The following is a 19,996-nucleotide window of genomic DNA, read 5'->3' on the forward strand; positions in this document are numbered from 1 at the left end:
TTTTTCACTTACTATTTTTCTTTACTTTCCTTTTTTCTTTCAAACTTTATATTGTTTTTATTCTTTAAAAAATATTTAATAAAAACTAGAGAGGAAAAGAGAGAGAGAATAGAGAGGAACAATGTGTATTTTTTCTTTTCTTCCTACCACATGTATGAAGTTTCTCCTAGATTTCTATAGGTATTAGATGTTTCTATTTCTATTTATTGCTTGCTTAATGTCCTTTGATACTACTACCAGTTTAACCCACTAAAAATGCTGATGAAGTGGAAGTTTAGCATTAGCAGGATATTTGGAATATCTTATAGATTAAAAATATTATATCATCTGAAATGGAAGTAAATCTCAAGTTTTGTGAAAGTGGATTTAGTTCTAATTAATATTTATACCTTATTCTTCAAATTTCAAGTGAGATGTATAAAGTACCTTAATATACTTAAATTCCATAGCTGTGTGGATGTCTTTAATGAGAACTATTTTACTACTAGAATGTTTCTTTTGCATTCCAGAATAATCTAAGTATAGTAAAGACATGCTCATCAATTTTGCTTATTTGTGTATTTCCTATGTTGATTGCCAAAACATCCTGTTTTCATTTTTTGAAATATTACTTCCAATAATGCACAATAAGTACTTTGTGTACATTGGACATATCCTTTCTGGTCAGTCTCTTCCTGTTTACTTTTGTTTGCTGTGTGGCTATTATGCAGCAAGTGGCACAAAGTAATTTTTTTCAGATCTGAAATAAAATTGCTTCTTCCTATTCTTAAATCATTTTATTTATTGTGTTATTATGTGATCTTCATCAGTCAACTGATTCGTTTAATCTGTTGGGAACATTCTTGTGCACCTAGATTTATTTGGGATTTGTATACTACAGGTCCTACCTGTATACTACAGGTCCAGGTCCATTTAGGATTTCTAGCTAACCTGTGAGATAATGATTGTGCCAAAATTACATAGTGAGCTTCATGGATAACTGATGATTTGAACTTAAAACCTCCTGGACCCAGTTCAACACCAATATCCTTCAAGGTAACTAGACATATAATTATATTGACAACTAAAACAGCATCAATGCCTAGAGTAGTAGAACAATACAATTCAATGCCACTGTTCTTTTCAGTATTTTCAAAGTGTTTCACTGCATACCAGTATTATGTTACCTAAATATGTCTGTGATCTAAATTGGCTGATTCTTACGGATTCTTAAATGATAAACTGGGAGAACACCCCCCCCCCAAAAAAAGCTTGTGAAAGTGCAGCTCATAGTAAGTCAGAGAAATGGTGGAGAATTCCCAATGGATAGAAAAAGAGTTCCAATAAGAACCCAAACAAGCTCTTAAAATCCAGCTTTCAAATGTTGTGTATGTCCTTGTAATGATTGCTTTAATCCAAATAAAACTCTCAGACTCAAAATCACAATTCAGGTTCTGGGTTTATTTAGAATAGGGTGCAAACAGGTAAAAAGCTGAGAATGAGAAAAGCGCGCCTAAACTCAAACTAAAGAGCATCGTTTCAAACATCAGCCCACCCCCTCCTTCGCATCCAGTACAACCCCACATTCCCAGGTGCTCCTAACGAGCTCTGCTGATCAACAGGTAAAAAGGCCTTGACATTTAAGAGATAGCCGAAACACATTCCTCTGGCCCAGTCCAGCACGTCTCCCGTACAAGGTCTCTCAGCAGCACCCTCCCAGCCAGCGACACTTTGGCAGGTGAACTGTTACGATGCAGAAACATCGCAACGGTGAACATGACAGTCCTGTTGATGCCTTTAAAACTTGTGAGCTTTCTGCCATTTCTATTTTGTCTCTATATCCAGTTTTCTTTCATCCACAGAATTTCATATGAACCTGTGAATAGTTTTGGGTTTGTTTTAATATTTGTTTACTTATGAATTGGTAAAATGCTTCACTTAAGACTACTCCAAGCAGTATTCAGAAGCAACATCCATGGCTAATTCAGTATGACTGTTATTTGCATGTTACAAGTACAACGTAAAATATAAGTGACACATCATATTTTAGAGTATTTTTTGTAATTTTTACATGATAAAATTGAACAGTGGAAAAGACAGAGAAAGGGGAGAGCTAAAATATTAACAAAATTCCCTGAATACTAATCTAAACTTTTATTCCTAACTATCCTTAATAGCAACGTTGAACACAGTGGGACCTATGCCTTAATAGATTATTCTTATTCATAATTTCCCAGGATTCAGTCTCGAGGACCTATTTTTCAGTAGAGATGTTTATACATTTCAATCCTATGTTAACATAACTACTCTGCATCTTATCTCTTGGATTTTTGTTCTATTTAGAACCTAATTATCTATTAGATTTCATTCTTTAATTTTCTAATGCAATTTTCAGTGAAAAAGTGAAAAATAGCATTGGAAGTTTAAATAGCTTTAGAAATTTAAATGTTTAGATAAAGCAACATTTTATATACTAAAGTTATATGATAAGAATATAATTTTCTTCCCACCTGTGAACTGAGAAGAAGTGAAGAATATATTGTTGAAAAGAAAGTGCAGGTGGCCTTAGATATGACTCAGGACGAATTGCTTGCCTGAAATTTTAATGCAAGCAGTTCCTTTTGTAAGGGTTAATGTAGGTCTTTTCTTCCTCCCTCCCAACATCTACATTTAGTTTTGATCCCTTCCTTTCTCTTTCCTCCCTTTCCAAGAAGTTATTCCTTCCCTGCCTCCATCATCTTCAGGCTCATTATTTGTTCAAGTAAATGCAGTATATAAATATTGTTCTTGAAAACATAAGTATTAGCAATCAAAAATAGCCATCTAAATATGAAGTTTTATGCAAATCTTTTTTAAAAAATTCTCAGAATAAAACAAAAATAATGAATGTGAATACCCTTTATGTGAAATTTGTACAGACCAAAATTAAGTGGCTATAGTCCCACTTTTCAGTAAATATGCATACAAGTTCCTGTAAATCTCAGAAATGCGGAGTTATCTTTGTAAAATATCTCTACATTTCAGATGGCTAAAACTAGCCTTTATTCAAACAGAAGTGCTGGATTCTTTGGGAACTGATAGATAGAATAGATGCTTTGAGGAAGCAAAAATTTAGGGATGCATAATCAGGTTACATTCTGCTGTGTATTCTGCCTTTGCTTCAGAAAGAAAGAAGACTGCCCAGAAGCACATGATTTAGATGCTATTTCTATGTATTTTTAATATAGAAAAGAAAACAGAAACATGTTAATATATTTTGCTTGTGTAACAATGGAGTGTCTTGTTCATTTGTAAATGAAAGCCCAATAATTATTTTGTATCTTGTAGAATTAAAATGTTTTTGCTTTTTCGTTGTGAATTTCTATCTCTAATTTATTAATATTAGGAAATATACATTGATGGTTTACTAGATAACTTAAAAACATATGTTTAATCATTTAAAAATATTTGGCAATTGATTATGTTTTTGCATTCAGAGGTAGAATAGGCTGTGTGAACATTATACAATTTATGTTTAGTAATTTCCTTTTCAAGGGCAAATCAACCTCTCTGCTTTTTAACTCTAATTTTCCAAAGGTTATCAGACTTTAATGTGATCCTTTATCCATTGTGGATAAAACAGTATCTCAAATTTGCGTAGTAAATTATTGGATAATCAGTTTTTATGCTCAGTACCTGCTTCTTCAGATAAACACTGCTATTCAAGAATTGAAAACATACTTTTTAAAAAGGGAAATACGTGCAAAACAGATCAAGCAGTGTTTTCCTGGGGTCAGTTGATGCATTTTTTAAATAGAGAAAAAATCATTATTATGTATTTCTAATGAATACCTTTCTGGATGTATTTACACATACACAAGACATTCAGATTTGCATTCATCTGCCCATTTTTCAAGAATTGTTTTTAAGGGTGAATACTAGATTTTACCATGATGTAGCATGGCTGAATCAACTATAGATTCAATATGAGCATCCCGTACTTGTGAAAACCCATTTGGTGTAGTGGTTAAGGCACCAGGCTAGAAACTGGGAGCCTGTCAATTCTAGTCCCACCTTAAGCACAAAGCCAGCTGGGTGACTGCGGGCCAGTCACTCTCTCATTCCTAGGAATAAGTCAAAGGCAAACCACTTCCCAAAGTCTTGCCAAGAGAACTGCAGGGACTAATCCAGGCAGTCACCAGGAGTCGATTGACTCAAAGGGACCAAAAACCCCCAAATATTCTACTTAGTTGGGGACAGTGTGGGCAAATTGACGTGCCATTTCTTTCACTGTCAGATAGGATCTCTGAAAAGAGAAAGTATTTCAAGTTCTTACTTGAGAAAACTATTCTTGGAAGTCTTCATTGCAGAATGTAGACTATTGTCAGGGATTTGGGAGAATATATCTCTTTATGTTTGGCATCAGTATGATTTGTATGTGTCTATAAAAAGGCTGATTAGAGACAAAACCTGACAACATGAAACGCTTTAAGCATTCTCCAAAGTAACTCCGTCCATTCCCTCCCTCCCTCTGTCTCTCTGTGAAACACTGAGTCTGAAGGAGGAGGAAAGAGGGGGGAGTTGGTAGCTATGCAACTGAGTGGGCGGTTGCTAGCAAAGAGCTATGGGAGAGAGGTAGAGAAATTAAAAATTTGGAAACTCTGCTGTAAATAGTTCTGTTTTTTTCACTAATTCCTATAAATATACCTGTACATAGTAAAAGAAACAAAAAAAGCCTTTACTGTGTCTGTCTCTGTGAAGCAATTAAGGACACACACAACCCAGCTATAAAAGAACCATCAGTCATGCTGTAGCAGTCTTCCCTTAGCCTTCTCTTCTTTTGGCTAAACATACCAGGTTCCTTTAATTGCTCTTTGGAGGATTTAGCCTCCAAGCCACTTATTATCTTTGTCATTCTTCTCTGCAGTCTTTCCAGTTCTTCAGTGTCCTTTTTGTATTCTGGCGACCAGAACTAGACACAGTATTCCAGGTTCAGTCTGACCAGTACAGCACAGAGCAGTACTATCGCTTCTCATGATTTTGACACCGTATCATTGATGTAGCCCAAAACTACATTGGCTCTTTTGGCAACTGCAGCATATTGCTGGCTTATGTATAGTCTTCCGAGAGCCTTCTGGCAAGTACTACTGCTAAGCCAGATACCACCTATCTTGTACCTGCGCATCTAGTTTTTCCTGCCCAAGTGCAGAACCTTACATTTCTCACCATTGAACAATATTTTGTTGGATAGGGGCCAGTGGTCAAGTCTATCGTGATCCTTTTGAATCTTAAGCCTGTCTTCTGGGGCATTAGCAATCCCACCCCCAGCTGTGTGTCACCCACAAATTTTATAAGCATCCCTTCTGTTCCTTCATCTACAGCTATCTATCTATCTATCTATCTATCTATCTATCTATCTATCTATCTATCTATCTATAAATTTCATCACCACCCATCTCACTCAAAGAGTGACTCTGGGTGGTTTACAATAAAGCTGGAAGAAATAAAAATTAAAATACAATAAAAACATTATTCTTAAATAAAAATATAAAACCCAAGATAGAGGTGCTATGATTTATGAAGATATTTAAGAGTATTTAAAATATTTAAGTAAAGTATTTAAAGAGTACTTAAAACATTTAAGAGGACAGAACTATGAGGTACACCACAGTGTACCTTGGACTTAGACTGATTAAGGACCATATGTTGGCTACAGTTGTTTAGCCAACTGCAAATCCATCTGGTGGTAAGACCCTCCTTCCCACATTGTTCCTGTTGATCAAGAAGGAGGGTATGATCTACTTTATCAAATGCCTTACTAAAGTCTAAGTATACTACATCCATAGCATTCCTTTGTTCCACCATCTAGTCACATTGCCAAAAAAAGCAGTAAGAGGTGTCTGGCACGACCTATTTCTTAAAAATCCATGCTGGCATCTGGTAATAACCCTGTTAGTTTTTTAAGTGTTTGCAAGCCAATTATCTTTTCTAGGATTTTCTCAGGTATTGATGTCAAGCTGATAGGTCTGTAGTTTCCTGGGTCCATATTTTCCCCTTTATAAAATATTGGAGTAACACCGATTCTTCTCCAGTCTTTTGGCACTTCCCCTGTGCTCCAGGATTTCTGAAAGATTTCTGTCAATGGGTCTGAGATGACATGCACCACTTTCTTTAATGCTGTGGATGTAATCCATTCAATCCAGGAGACTTGAATTCATTCAGAGCAACTATGTGTTCTCTCACCAATTCCTTACCTATTTTGATTTGCATTTCTCTTGTGTTCCCCACAATGCAGATTCTGACAAGTGGGACTGCTTTTTCCTTTTGTGAAAAGACAGATGGAAAGTAAGAATTAAGCAGTTCAGCTGTTGCCCATCACTGCCTTGTCATCTTTTCCACCTGGTGGAATTCCTTGACTCTTTTTCCAGACATACCCAAATAACTTTTTGTTGTTTTTGGCATTCATAGCCAGCTGTGGCTCATGCTGAGCCTTAGCCTTCCTGGCCTCATCCTTGCAGATTTGGAATATTTCCTGATATTCTACCTTTGTTATATGTCCTCCTTTCCATTTTTTAAACTTTTTTGTTGTTGTTTATCAGTTTATAAGAGAGATCTTCGTGCAACCAAGCCAGTCTCATCAGATGTCTCCCATTTTTCCCTCTGTGGTATTGTTTGTGTTTGTGCCTTAATTATCTCATTTTTCAGAATTTCCCAGTTCTCCTGAACTGTTTTTCCCTTTAGGATTTCCATCCATGGAATCCTTCCAACCTTGTCCCTTAGCTTATTAAAGTCATTCTCTTGAAGTCTAGAACACTAATCTGGCTATCTTCTGTTCTCCCTGCCTGGGTTGGATAGTCTATACCTGATATTCTTATTGGTGAAATCCCTCGAAGTGTGTTTGTAGGAAAGAAATATTGAACAAATGTATTAAACCCAGAGCCTTCTTTTACTGGCAGCAAAGGTTTCTTGCCTTTCCCCCCTCAGATGTCAATTCAAAGGTGAATTTCCATGCAGTGGTAGCAAGGGAGGACCCTCTGTAAGCTGGATAATGCGTAAATTGTGCATCTTCACTTTGTGTTGAGATTTTGTTTGGTCTCAGAAAAAAAGGAGGGCAGTGGAAATTAAATGTATATTCGCACATTGTTATGTAGCAATATATACAGTTATGTGAACCTTCAGTTTTGCCTACCATATTCTCTTTGACATTAGAATGTAAACATGAAGTTGCTAGAATTTCATTATAATTGGTCCAGTGTAATGTGGATAAGCAGTAGGTGTGAGGCATAATATTTAGGATGCATTTTTGAAGATGGGAGGGAGTAGAAAGCACTTGAAAATTTCCAGGCACCCCATCTGTGTTTAAAGGCACAATAATAACAAAACTTTAAATTAGCATAAGAGATTTAAGGCATTTCAGGAAAACATTGATTAAATCTGCCAGTGAAATGAATGCTTGGTGAGTGACCTAATTAGTATATACTTGGTTCTTTTTCACTGCACTGCTTACCACTAATTGCTGTTCTGCTGGTCTTCTCCTGAAAAGCAGGGGAGAAAAAAAGCAAGGATGAGGGATTTGTTACAAAATCAGTGTTCAATTTTAATTTATTTGAACCTACTGCCAAGTTAATTATGGAATTGAGAAATGGAACCCAGGAGGTCCATCGCCATTTAGATTATGGGAAACATAGTTGCTCAGTCTCTGTGTACACAGATACTTATACTAATATCAGCTACTTGCTGCTGCTTTAAGTAAGTCTTATCCCCTCTTTCTTTATATATCCACATGCATACACAACTGTAGAATCATAGTTTTTCCTCCACCTTCAGGATTAACTCTGAATGCAGTCAAGCCAAAGTTAAAGTAGTCCTTTTATTTCCTTCAGAACGAAGTTCCTGATGGTTAGTAATGCTGATGGACAATATGGATTTAGAAAACTGAATCTTATGGTTGTTAGCCAGGACCTCCTTCCTAGCAGGATCACTTTAGAACAAGATGCATCCTTAGGAGAAGAGGAGGATCTTTGCTGGGCATAGTCCATATGGCATTCAAGGGGAATCAGTGAATAGAGATTGCTTCCCGGGACATCACCGACAGGATGGCTTCCAAAGACAACTGTGCAAAAAGGTACTCTTTCGAATCATGAGACTTTCTGGAGGGAATATAACATTAAAAGGAAAAGGGTGAGAAGATCCAGTTATGTGTTTCAGTTCTTAAAATAATTATGACAATAAATTGCATTTATTGAAATGTATTTGTCCTTAGAGCAGACCCATTTAAACTGATGGGACTTAAGATAGTCATGATATACTTAAATAAATAGCAGTTTGCTGCTATTTACTAGTGCAATTCTGTATGAGTGCAAGTTAATGGAAATATATTTGATGCTTTCAGAGAATGAATATTTATGAATGCAGTGTCCATGGAGTTTACGTTGCACCACAATTCTTCTGTATGATGCTATGGTGACTTGATTATTTTAAAAAATATATTTGTAAACTGCCTTGAAATCCTAAATAATGTTTTAAATAATTAAATTGAAAATAATCTGTGTTATTTAAATTATACATTAAATTAAATTGCAAGCTTCTCTGAAGTTCGTTCAACCTCCTGCTTTATCACTGCTGGAAATACGGTTTTTTTTCATGCAGCTATAAAAGAAATAAACTATCTGACAACTTTCTAGCAGATGGTTCATCTCATAAGAGCTCCAGCTTTGGTATTCTGTTCTGGAATTGTGTCTGCACAGTTGCCCAAATGATAAAATGCTGTGGAAGCCACACAGTTTCTAGAAACAGAGTGGCAGTGCTAAATACTGACATGCAGGAAGGCACGAAGCTTTATAATGGAATATTCTTTGTCGTGGTAATGGTACACAGCTGAGAAATATGATACTATGACATCCCTTGAAAAAAAAAAGAGATGGAAAAGGGCAATATAATTAAGCGTTCCTAAACTGAATCACCATGAAAGAACATACTAGCTAGGTAGTTTGCCACTAATATTTTAGCACTTAAGGGCTCATTTCCTGAAAAAATAATATATGGCTTGATCCCATATCTACATTTCTGTGTAGCCCCTATAATTCATGTTGAACAGAGTTCTTGCAAGACATTTTCCATCTGATGTGGAAAATCCAAATTGACTTCTCCATGGTAATTAAAAAACTGACAAGTTGCCATCCTTTAATGGCACCTTAGATCTGGCACCTGAGGCAGACATCTCACTTATGGTAAGGACCAACTATGTTAATCATGCCATAACATCTTTTGGCTAGTTTTACATCTTAATTTGAGGGAGAGATGGCAGTACTGCCAACAGCAGGATCTCTTCCAGCTCAGTGTACCATAAATATACCAATTTGATTCATCTTTTTTGTCTTCTTTTTAATAGGGTTGCATGAGTGTGCCATTTCTTTTGCAATAGGATATTTCAGCTTCTTTTATTTTTTTTTTAATAACATCCTACAGCTTTGCTGACAGCACTGCCAGAGTAATCTGACAGATATATGTAAGGCAAAATTCACAATACGACTTCCATCCTTTGTAAATTTACATGGACATGAACCAGTACAACTTGTTTTTAAGTAAATATATTTAAGTTTTGGCAATATAACTCTGTTTCTGTATTTAAAAAATCATTATTGCAGTGATTATTTTAGAAATGAGCATAGAATGGCCTCTAGGAATTCTTCTCAAGTGTTTTGAACAGATTTTGGACAATTTCCCCAAATTCTCACTGGGCAGTGAGAAATTTACCAATGACTTCTGAAGAATAAGGTTCCTCTTCCTTGGTGACAGTAGCAATGTTCTTTTTAAAAAAAAAACTGATAGAAGCAGCTCTCTCATGGGTTATTTTTATGGGATTTAACTGAAGTGTTGGAAACCATAAAAGCTCAGACCTTGTAGAGATGGTTGTAACGTGAAAGCCAGGACATTCTCTATTCCCTTTGGCTAGTTCATCACCACTGTATCCCATCCAGAAGAATTTCACCAAAATGGTCTTCTCCATTAAAACAATTTCTAAAGCACTTTTTTTCTTCCATCAAATTCAATGGGAACATGTACGGCAGAAAATGTAGGAGACACTCTGCCAGTATCCATCAGCCAGGATGCCACATGAGAGAAAGCATTCCTAGCTTTCTAGGGAAAATATCATGGTAGGAGGAGAATAATTTGGCCCCTTGCATTGACTAGAAAAGAATGAATAGAAAATTCACCTTCTTTGGAATCTGCCTTGGGACTAGGAAGCTGAATGGATACTGGCCCATCCATTGGCCAAAGAACACCAAATTGCTATTTAAGCAAGACTTCCCAAAAGCAAAGATCAGCTCTGAATTTTGCTTACTATTTTATTTCTGGCTTTAAGGGACTGATCTCCCCATTCTTTCTTTGTTCTTCACTCCTCATCCATTTGTGTGGCTTATTGTTTTAAGTAGCCAGACGGCATGGCCTGTCTCTCATGCTTAATGGACGTAAGCATCTTTGGGAGATAATAATTGTCTTAAAAATGAGGTAAAAATGCAGTAAACAAATAATGAATAAATAATAAAGGGAACAAGTCTGCTTGAGAACAAGTATTTGGGGAAATGTGATCTTAATAATTCAAAATTCTGTTTCTCTGCAGAACATTTTTTAAAACCGCTGTGGCTAACAATTTCATTTCTTTGTGGCATGCTATGAAAAGACTGAGAAAAAAGGAAAAATAAAATAAAATAAAAAGAATATAGTTGAAAAAATAAAGCTGTTAATCAAAACATGAAAACACAATGTTAATTGAATTTCCCTGTGTTACTTGTGTGGCCAGGCCAATCACAATGACTATTGCAGTGGTGTTATTAAGAGCATAATTCGTAAATGTTCCTTCCAGGCAGAGTCCAAAATGAAGAAAAAATGAAATGTGCATGTTTGGAGAGTAAGAGAAATCTTGGGAATGAACCAGTTCAGTTTCTTTAGATCTAAGGATCCACAGTTAGGGATCAGCCAGCACTATTCATCATAAATACCTTTTGATCATTTCCTTTTTTCTAACCCTTTTTTTCCCAGGGCTTCTGTTATATTACATGCTTTACAATTTCTGTTGTGAAATTTCTCGGGATAGGTCACTGTTCTCATTTTACAGCTGTGGAATTGAAGATCAAAGACTTATCCGAATCACCTGTGGTTTATATTATTGGGTTAGCTTCAGGCTCCCATGTTGCCATTCTCACCTCTTCTTCCTCTTTTGTAGTAGAATAGGAAAACAGTGACAGAAATTAAAAATTGCTCTCAGAATCAACATGCCCTTTCATTTTCATTGCTGTGACAATAAAGGAGAGTCCTCACATTGCCATCATATACTGTATCAAATCTATGCATGTAAAATGATGTCTTTGCATACATGAAGCAAATATGGCAAGTCTAACTTTCGAGGTGCCTTCACCTTGCCTCAAAAAAGTTTTTATTCAACATTTTGAGGCAAGGAACATTTTGGAATGGAGGAAGTTATTACTTCCTCTTGAAATCAAAAGTAGCAAATCATACATCAGTAAATATAAAAACACATTTGGTCATGGTACTCATCTCTAAGATAATAATTTTGCTGCTGTACTGTTTATGCTTTCCTCCTCTTCCTTTGCTTTGAACACTTTGGGAGGCAAAATATATTAATATTTATATTTATGAATACTATTATTTATGATATTTAAATAATACATATTCCCTTTTGGATGTCCTATGCATGTAATTCTATGCATATGTACTATATTTTGCATGCAGAAAATATTTGCAAAAATGTTTGTAAATCCATTTCTTAGGATTAATTCATCCATCGCAGTAATGTAAACACATGTTCAGTGCCTGCATAACTTCACCTGTTCGTGATTACATAAAAAAATAAGGTTGAACACATCTGCATTTTGTTAATACTTCAATCCAAATCCCAATTCAACCTGTTTAGCACTTTGTAAACATTTTAAAAGGCATTGGGGGCAAAGTAGACTATTGTGGGATCACACAACTGAATTGTCATAAGTTTGAGCAGAATCTTCCTTCCCTGCATAACTTTCTGAAGTTAGAAATTGAACCACTGTATCACCATACCTTCTGTTTCCAACTCATAGAGCTGGTACAGCATGGTTAATATAAAAAGCTGATTGAGTCATTGTCAACTCTTAGCGACCACATAGATTTTGAACATGATGATCTGTCCCTGACATGGTCTTTCATGTCTTCTAATGATGTATTAATTGCCACTGTAATATGGCCTTTTCTAAAGCCAGCTTGAACACCTGGCATCCCTTTTTCCATGTAGAGCTCTAATCTGTGTTGGATGATCCTAAGCATTATTTTGCTAGCATGTGAAATTAAGGATATTGACCAATAGCTTGCACGTTCTGTTAAGTCTCCTTTTTTGGTATTGGAATGTAGATTGACCTCTTTCAATCTATTGGCCACTTTTTCAATCTCCAGATTGCTGGCATAGCTTGATTAGAACCTTTACTGGTTCTTCTTCTGTTGCTTGCCATATTTCAGTGAGTATTCTGTCAGTTTCTGTAGCCTTCCAACTTGGTAATGACCAGAGTGCTGATCTAACTTCTGGTACTAGAGGTTCTTGTAAGTAGGGAATACATTCTAAGGCATCCTGAATGTTGACATCTATATTGTACAGTATTTCAGTATATTCCTTCCATCTTAATTTGATCTCCTTTGAATCAGTTACTCTCTGTCCATTGACATCCCTTAGTGTACCAATTTGAGGTTGGAACGTTCTTCTGAGTTCAGAGATATTTTGAAAAACTTTCCATTGATTTTCCATTCAATGCCTTTACAGATGCTGTTGTAATACTGCTTCTTGTCTTTTCTAACAGTTCCTTTGTTAAGTTCCTTTCTGAAATTTTTGTCTTTCTTGGTTTTGGCTTCTCTTCTCTTGACAATTTCCACAGTTTGTTCTGAAATACAGTTTGCCTTCTTTTCATTTTTGGCTGTCTCTTTTCACATTCATCCATAAAGTTCATTCCATAATTCCTCTGGTTCTTTATCAGTGAGTTTCAGGACTTCAAAGCAATTCCTAATGTTCTCTTTGAAAATGGTGGCTATATGTTCAAGATCATAATGTGGAAACTGACTGGCTTTCTTCTTCTTCTTTAGCATAACTTGGAACTTACATATGAGCCGTCTGTGATGTGTTCCACAGTCAGCACCTGGCCATGTCTCTGATGCTATGATTGAACTCCAGTCTCCAATTCTAGTCCCCAGTCACAAGCAGTACATCTTGCTTGCATGGACTGTCAAGTTCAAATTGAACTTGATCATAGTATTCATCAACCTCCTCTTCTTCTGCATCAGTGGTTGGAGAATAAACTTGAATGATCATCATATTAAAGAGTTGACCATGAAGTCTAATCAATAATATTTGGTAATTGATTCCATTGTAGCTAAGTACTGTTCTTGTTATACCCTTTACTAATTATAAAAGCAACACTGTTCCCTTTTTGTTTTTCATATCCTGAGTAATAAACAATGTGATCTTCTGACTGAAAGTGAACAATCCAAGTCCATCTCAATTGCTGATGCCTAAGATGTCAGTTTTTGGTCATTTCATTTTATCTTTCCCTGTGTTGAACTTTCCCATGTTTGTGCTTTTTACATTCCATGTTCCTACTGTAATTCTGTCTTTATAGCTTTGGATTTTCTTTTCCTGAATGACAATATCAGCAAGTAGGTGTTCTGAAGGTTTTAATCTAGCCATGTCATAAACACTATTAGTATTCCAAAAGATCGTCAGCTGTTCCTCAGTAGTATGTTGAGTGCCATCCAACCTGAGGGGCCCATCATCTGGCACTATAACGTCAATCATTTTATATTTTCTGTCCATGTGTTTTCCTGGTAAAAATACAGGAGTGGATTACTACTGGCTTCTTCCATGCAGTATGAATTGATGCCTTTGCCAATGTCACGGAAGTGATCTTCTGCCTCCAGCATCTTACTATATTGCTGCTGCCCAATATAGGAGCCTGCTTGCTTTAGCTGGGCAGCTGGGATGACTTTCATGCCTTGCGTGACCCTGCTGGGAATATATACTCTTGGAGTACACTCGTGACATTCTTCGCTCATCCCTCCCAGGAACAGCCCCACCACCATGATGAGGCGGCACAGCTGGACTTGGGGGCATAAAAAGCTACTGAAGGTTTAATGAAAATCAAGGTTTTGCACTCTTGTTTGTCTCTCAGAAGACATTGTTCATCACGGTGGTAATTTAAATAGTTTCACTTCAAAAACCCTTAAACTTTAGAGCTGTCACCCCCAAATCTTTTTTCCCAAAAGTAGGATTGATTTTTCAGATTCATTAAAAAATGTAAACTTGACTATAAACAAATAAAACCATATTTGGCAAAGACATAATGATTTTATTGATCGCTGTACATGTCCATACATCTCTGATGTCTACATCTGCTGGGAAAACACTTGGAACTGGGAATCTTGAGTACTTTGATTCTTACTGCTGGTTTCTTGAAGCTTAGCTTATCTATATTTTTATCACTTACATTTATAGTTTATTCCTATGCGTATTTCCTTAGAGGTGAAATATCTCCATAAATGTATTTAGTTGCACACTTAATATGCTTGTTTAGGATTTCAGTCTTACAGTGTACAACTAAGAATTTTCCATTCTGAAGCAGTTCCCACTGAGTTAAATATGAGTAAATGTTTACAGGATTGGAATCTTTAGCATAAAAATTATGATCTTCAGCATAGCATTGGCAATTTCTTAGAATAGGATTTATATATTTGAAATATATACAATTAATTGGAGTACTTAGATTCATTTGTTTCTCTTCACCCTCTTTTAATACATGCATGAGATACTAATAACATTAAAGTGCATTAAATGCAGCAGCATGTGATTGCCTTCTGTGTGAATGCATATTGATCTAGTAAATGGAGATGTCTGCCTAAAGCTATTAGCGCTCTGGTACTAACACCATTATAGCTTTTGAGCAGGTGGATGCCAGCTCTTTAGATTGCACAGGCGTTACAAGGAGAAAGAGATGAAGCTGTGGCCTTTCTCCAACAGATACATGGCATACATTCCAAAAATATTCACTAGCTGATATTAAGGGAACAAAGATTCCAAAATTAGGTTCTGTGCAGTAATTCTCTATTGCATCATTCTGTTAAAATCCTTTGAAAGCAGTTCCAGGATCAACAAACATACAATTTTCTGTAGCTGAGAAAAAAGGAATAAGTTGCTTAGTAGAGTAACAACATTTGTAGAGTGATCATTGTTATCCCACAAGCAAATTCATTAAGTAAACATAAAAGATAATAAGTTATTCTGGAAGTGACCATTGCCTTTTTAAAGGACCCAGGTTCACTTTTGGCATCTCCAGTTACAAGGATCAAGTGCCAGGGAACAGAGAGAGCCATCTGCTGAAGACTCCAGAAAATCACTGCCAGAGTAGACAATAAAGTTTGGCTCAATGGTTCATTGGTCTGACCTAATATAAAACAGGTTCTGTTCTTGGAATTTCATCTGGAAGCTGTTGAAATTCATCCCATTGAAGTAGCCATTGGTGTTTGGACATTATTAAATTTGGAAATAATACATTTTTGACAGGGAAGATTTGGTAAAATAGTTTGTTCTTTATGCATATTAATAAATGCTACTTTTTTTTCCCCCTCTCAAAAGGTTACGGTTTTGTAGATTTTGATAGTCCAGCAGCCGCACAGAAAGCTGTAGCATCTCTTAAAGCAAATGGTGTGCAAGCTCAGATGGCTAAGGTAAGATTAATGTGTGAACATCGTTTGATTGTATTGCCTTACTTTGATATAATGTGATATTACTTTGTAGTGAAAATTCAGATTTTTTTTTGTTACTTTTTTCACATGAAAATATTTTGAAGTGACCTTGCCTTATGCACTTATATCATTTTCCTTTTCTCTTCTACTGATTTATTTGTCTCTTGATCATCACCAGTCTTTATGCATTTCTAAATGTTGGACACGTCCCCCTTTTTTGCATCTAAATTTTACTTAGTGAAGAACAGAAGTATACCATGCAGTACCATAAGGCATTAGTGCAAAAGCTCTTTGTGCCTATCCAGATTTTCCTTGTGATCATTAACAGGCTAAATATGACAGAGAAATATTGGACCAGAAGAAAAAAACTGCATGTTTTACAAGAAACATCTAGTTGGACATGAAACTATATGGTCCCAAGACTTCAGAGCTTATGGAAGATTTTCTACTTCATGGATGAGTGGTGCTGTAGGCAAACAGTTTCTTGAAATACATAGTGTTTTTAGCTATAATAGGTAGCCCAGTTGAAAAACATATGTAGGACATAGGATAATTGAGTACCCAAGAGTCATCAACTATTGGCAGCGTTACGATATCTTTGATAGTATGCATTACAGATTTGCATGCCTGGAGCTCATCCTTTGTAACATAGAAAATGTTTGTGTTTGCATATAACGATGAAGATTTAAATTGCCTGGTATTTCTGCTTGCCCAGAAATTTGCTATCATGCAGCACTTATAGAATCCATTGCTATTTAATTTTAAATGATCCAGTTCAAATGGCATTTCAGTGTGTTATAATGGGACCACAATCAAAAAGAAAAATGAAAATCATGACTAAATATTGTGCATTATCCTGTGTAATATTTCTTAATAGTATGCATTTACTGTAATTAGTCAAAAATATTACTAAGGATTGTTTTGTCCTGTTTCTGCCCTTTGCATATATAAAACTAAGATGTAATGGATTTCAGTAATAGTTATGAATGTCTTAATTCACATTAACGTATGTGGCATAAAATAAGAATTAGATGTCTATACTTGGGGTTTGAAATCTTTGTTAATGGAATAGATGTTCCTTTATTTGTTTGTACAGAATATCCAAAGAGTCAGATTATATTTTTGACCAATTCTTTAGTAGATTTTAAAAGTTTAAACATACAAGGAGATTTCCTTTGTGAGGAACTGAGTTTTAGACCAAATTCATCTTAAAATCTGACTGTATCAGAGATTATTATTGGATCATTCATATTGTAGTCCATTTTAGCATATTTTAAAACACCCTGATTTATTGTTGGCTTGTTTGTTTAAAATAACCATTGAATACCTTCTGCAGCCTAATACTGTATGCTGTAAGGGTGTAATATCACGTGTGAAACATGGACATAATTTCCTAGAACTGGCAACTGCTGCAAAAAAGCTACCAAGATGATATCTCATCAAATCATTTGACAAGATGCCCATCAGAGTCCATTTACTCTAAAATTTGATACCTTTTAATATGTTTGCTTTGCTTGTGGTGTTTTTCTAAGCAAGCATCTTATTTTGTATTGTTTTGTTACTTAGAGTTTTTTACCCAAAAAATAAAAACTCACCATTGGAGCTTTTCTGAGGGTGCTTATGGAAATTAGCTGTTAGGTTGAATTAGCTGGAATGATTATGCCAACCAAGATTGGAATCTCAATGCAGAAGGCATGAAATATTGATGCAATTTAGAAGTCCCATAGTTTCTTTACCTGAGAATCTCACATTACATAGTTCCAATATTAATTAAATCTCAAAAGGTCACTGTGAGCTAGGCTGCAGCAAGTATCTACATTTCAATAATAGGACTGGAAAATGGAGAATGAAAAAGGATTAAAGTTAAGGTTGTACATGAATACAGATGGGTGTGACTGAATTAATGAATACTGGCAGTTTAGTCAATTCTGACTGAAACTAATAGGACAGAGATGGGACTCTTTGTCTTTCAGGTATTACTGAATTGCCACTGTCAATATCACTAAACTGCACCATCTATGGGTGAGGGCCAAGGAAGCAAGTGACATTGAATACATGATGATATCATGATGCAAATGGCACAAGTATGCAATTCATGTTATTTGTGAGTTGACATTATGATTTCAGCATCAGTTTGATGTCTTCTTGTCTTCTGGATATCTTTAGGTAGTTGAGAAGTGATGATGAATCTTCTTCAGACATCTGAAGAAGTTTGTATTAGTGTGTTGCTCTTTGTCTATCTCAAGTACTTTTTCTCTCTTCTGTCAAAGAACTATATATGCTTAAATGTTTGTAAGTTACCATAGTAAAAAAGTTGCCTGTTTTCTTCTGATAAAACGAGTTGTTTTTTGAGATTCCAAGCTGTGCTTAAATGGGCAATATAGAAGTCACTGGAAAGGACAGAAGTATGTCAGATAAGAACAAAGACTGTTTTAGATAGCTATGACTAGATAGTTGCTCACAACCAATCAATATTATGTTCTTACAAATGTTTTCAAGAGCTAATGAATTTGGTGAGAATATTCATATTAGAGGCTGCTAGAATTTTGCGCTGCTTTTTATAAAATAATATCTTTGATGCTACGTGAACGTTATTAACCTACCTTTGCATTTGTGTCTGTGTGCTGATGTGTACGTTGTTAGCGAAACTTGTACTTTTGAGCTTTCATCCCCTGTCAATGTTTAAATATTAAGTGGAGTTATGTATATCTTGTTTCTAAATGAGTTAAGTACACACTTGCCCATTGACTTAAGTACTAGTTTCCTTTAATATTTCAAGTTGGAAATTAACAAAGTTTTTGTTTAAAGTTTCCTTGTATAATGGAAGACAGAAAATAATAAAGGCAAATTCTCAGTGCCCTTCTAAATAATACAGAATAATGCAGTATAGAAAACTGCAAGAGATTCTTCTTGCACAAATTTAGTGTTACTTAGAGTAGACTCATTGAAATAAATGAGACTAATTAATCACATCAAATGGTCAATCTGAAACATATCTAAGTCAGCACCCAGTGAAGTAGATATGTATTAATTTATTTAATGAAATTTAATACATTCCTTTTCCCTTAAACACTTAATGCAAATAAATAAAGCCACTGAAGTCAGATAGAAAATAAATAAAACTATTAAAGTCAAATAGAAAACCAGCCCAAAATCTGTAACACATTTAAAACAGGGGTGAAATTACATACCGTTAAAACCAGACATTGTCTGATACCTAAAAGATATTAATAATGAAAGGAAGTACATTTTTTGGACTTTGTATGGCCTCATGTAAGGACTCTGAAAATATTAAATTTCTTTCTTTTCAAGAAAGTAGGCCGTAATCACACAACATAAAAAGTGTGTGTGATGAAGGAACAAATAATACAGAAAAATCTAAATTTAGCATATTTTCAGATTTTAGCTATGAGTTTTCTCTAGATTAAGGTAGACTGGTATAGTATATAGTGAACTATGCCCATTAAATGGCTTTTTGGGATCTATTATTGAGAAAAACCTGATAAACTCTTATTCTATCGTGTTACGATATCTGGTTTAGTTCTTGACTGAACTGAAGTATTTTATCTGTGTCTGATCATGACAAATGACCAATATAATGGATCACAAACCAGCTGCTCTAAAATGAAATTTAGCTTTAATGTATGGCCATGTGTATGGATTCAGGCAGGTACCACCTCAGGTAAGTCCATGGTTGTATCCATGGCAATAAAATATACATTTTAATATGTGCATGTAGTGCCAAATTTAAGCTTTTATACAAAAGGGCTAATCTCAAATCAGTAGTGATGCAAATCAGAAGCTATTATGTCATGAATTAGTATATTTAGTCACATCAAAAAGATTTGGATGAGTACAATGGTTTAATTAGTTACATAAGTGCCATATAATATCTGTGAATATCAAACAAAACCATTGTTTGCAGGAAATACAAACATCCTATTAGGACTCTATCACTCATTCAAAAATCTTCCCAAATAGTCATGGCCAATGCTATGTAGAACCATTTGCACTGACTTTTTTATTTTTTTTAAAGAATTTTATTACATTTCAGAAAAAGATAAAATACAGAAGAACAAACAAAAACTACAAAAAAAGAACTAAAAAAAGTGTGAAAACATAAGAGAAAAATTTTAAATAGATTACAAAAAGAAGTGACTTCTGACTTTAAACATCAAGGATATACAGCAATTTCCATAATAATTCCTTACTCTAAATTAAACCAAAATCACATTATTTCTACTAGTCAACCCCTTAACAT

General features: G+C 35.2%; 1 protein-coding gene across 2 annotated transcripts in view; it reads left to right on the top strand.

Annotated features, from left to right (window-relative positions):
• RBMS3 (RNA binding motif single stranded interacting protein 3) overlaps nt 1-19,996 on the top strand; it is a 612,128-nt gene that overhangs the window by 272,491 nt on the left and 319,641 nt on the right. For both annotated transcript variants that reach the window (XM_063303918.1, XM_063303920.1), the window contains exon 4: nt 15,626-15,717. In XM_063303918.1, the coding sequence (XP_063159988.1) occupies nt 15,626-15,717 (92 nt within the window). The remainder of the gene's footprint in view (nt 1-15,625; nt 15,718-19,996) is intronic.

This window comes from Candoia aspera, chromosome 4 (genome assembly GCF_035149785.1).
Source record: "Candoia aspera isolate rCanAsp1 chromosome 4, rCanAsp1.hap2, whole genome shotgun sequence".
In the NCBI taxonomy this organism is placed as follows: domain Eukaryota; kingdom Metazoa; phylum Chordata; class Lepidosauria; order Squamata; family Boidae; genus Candoia; species Candoia aspera.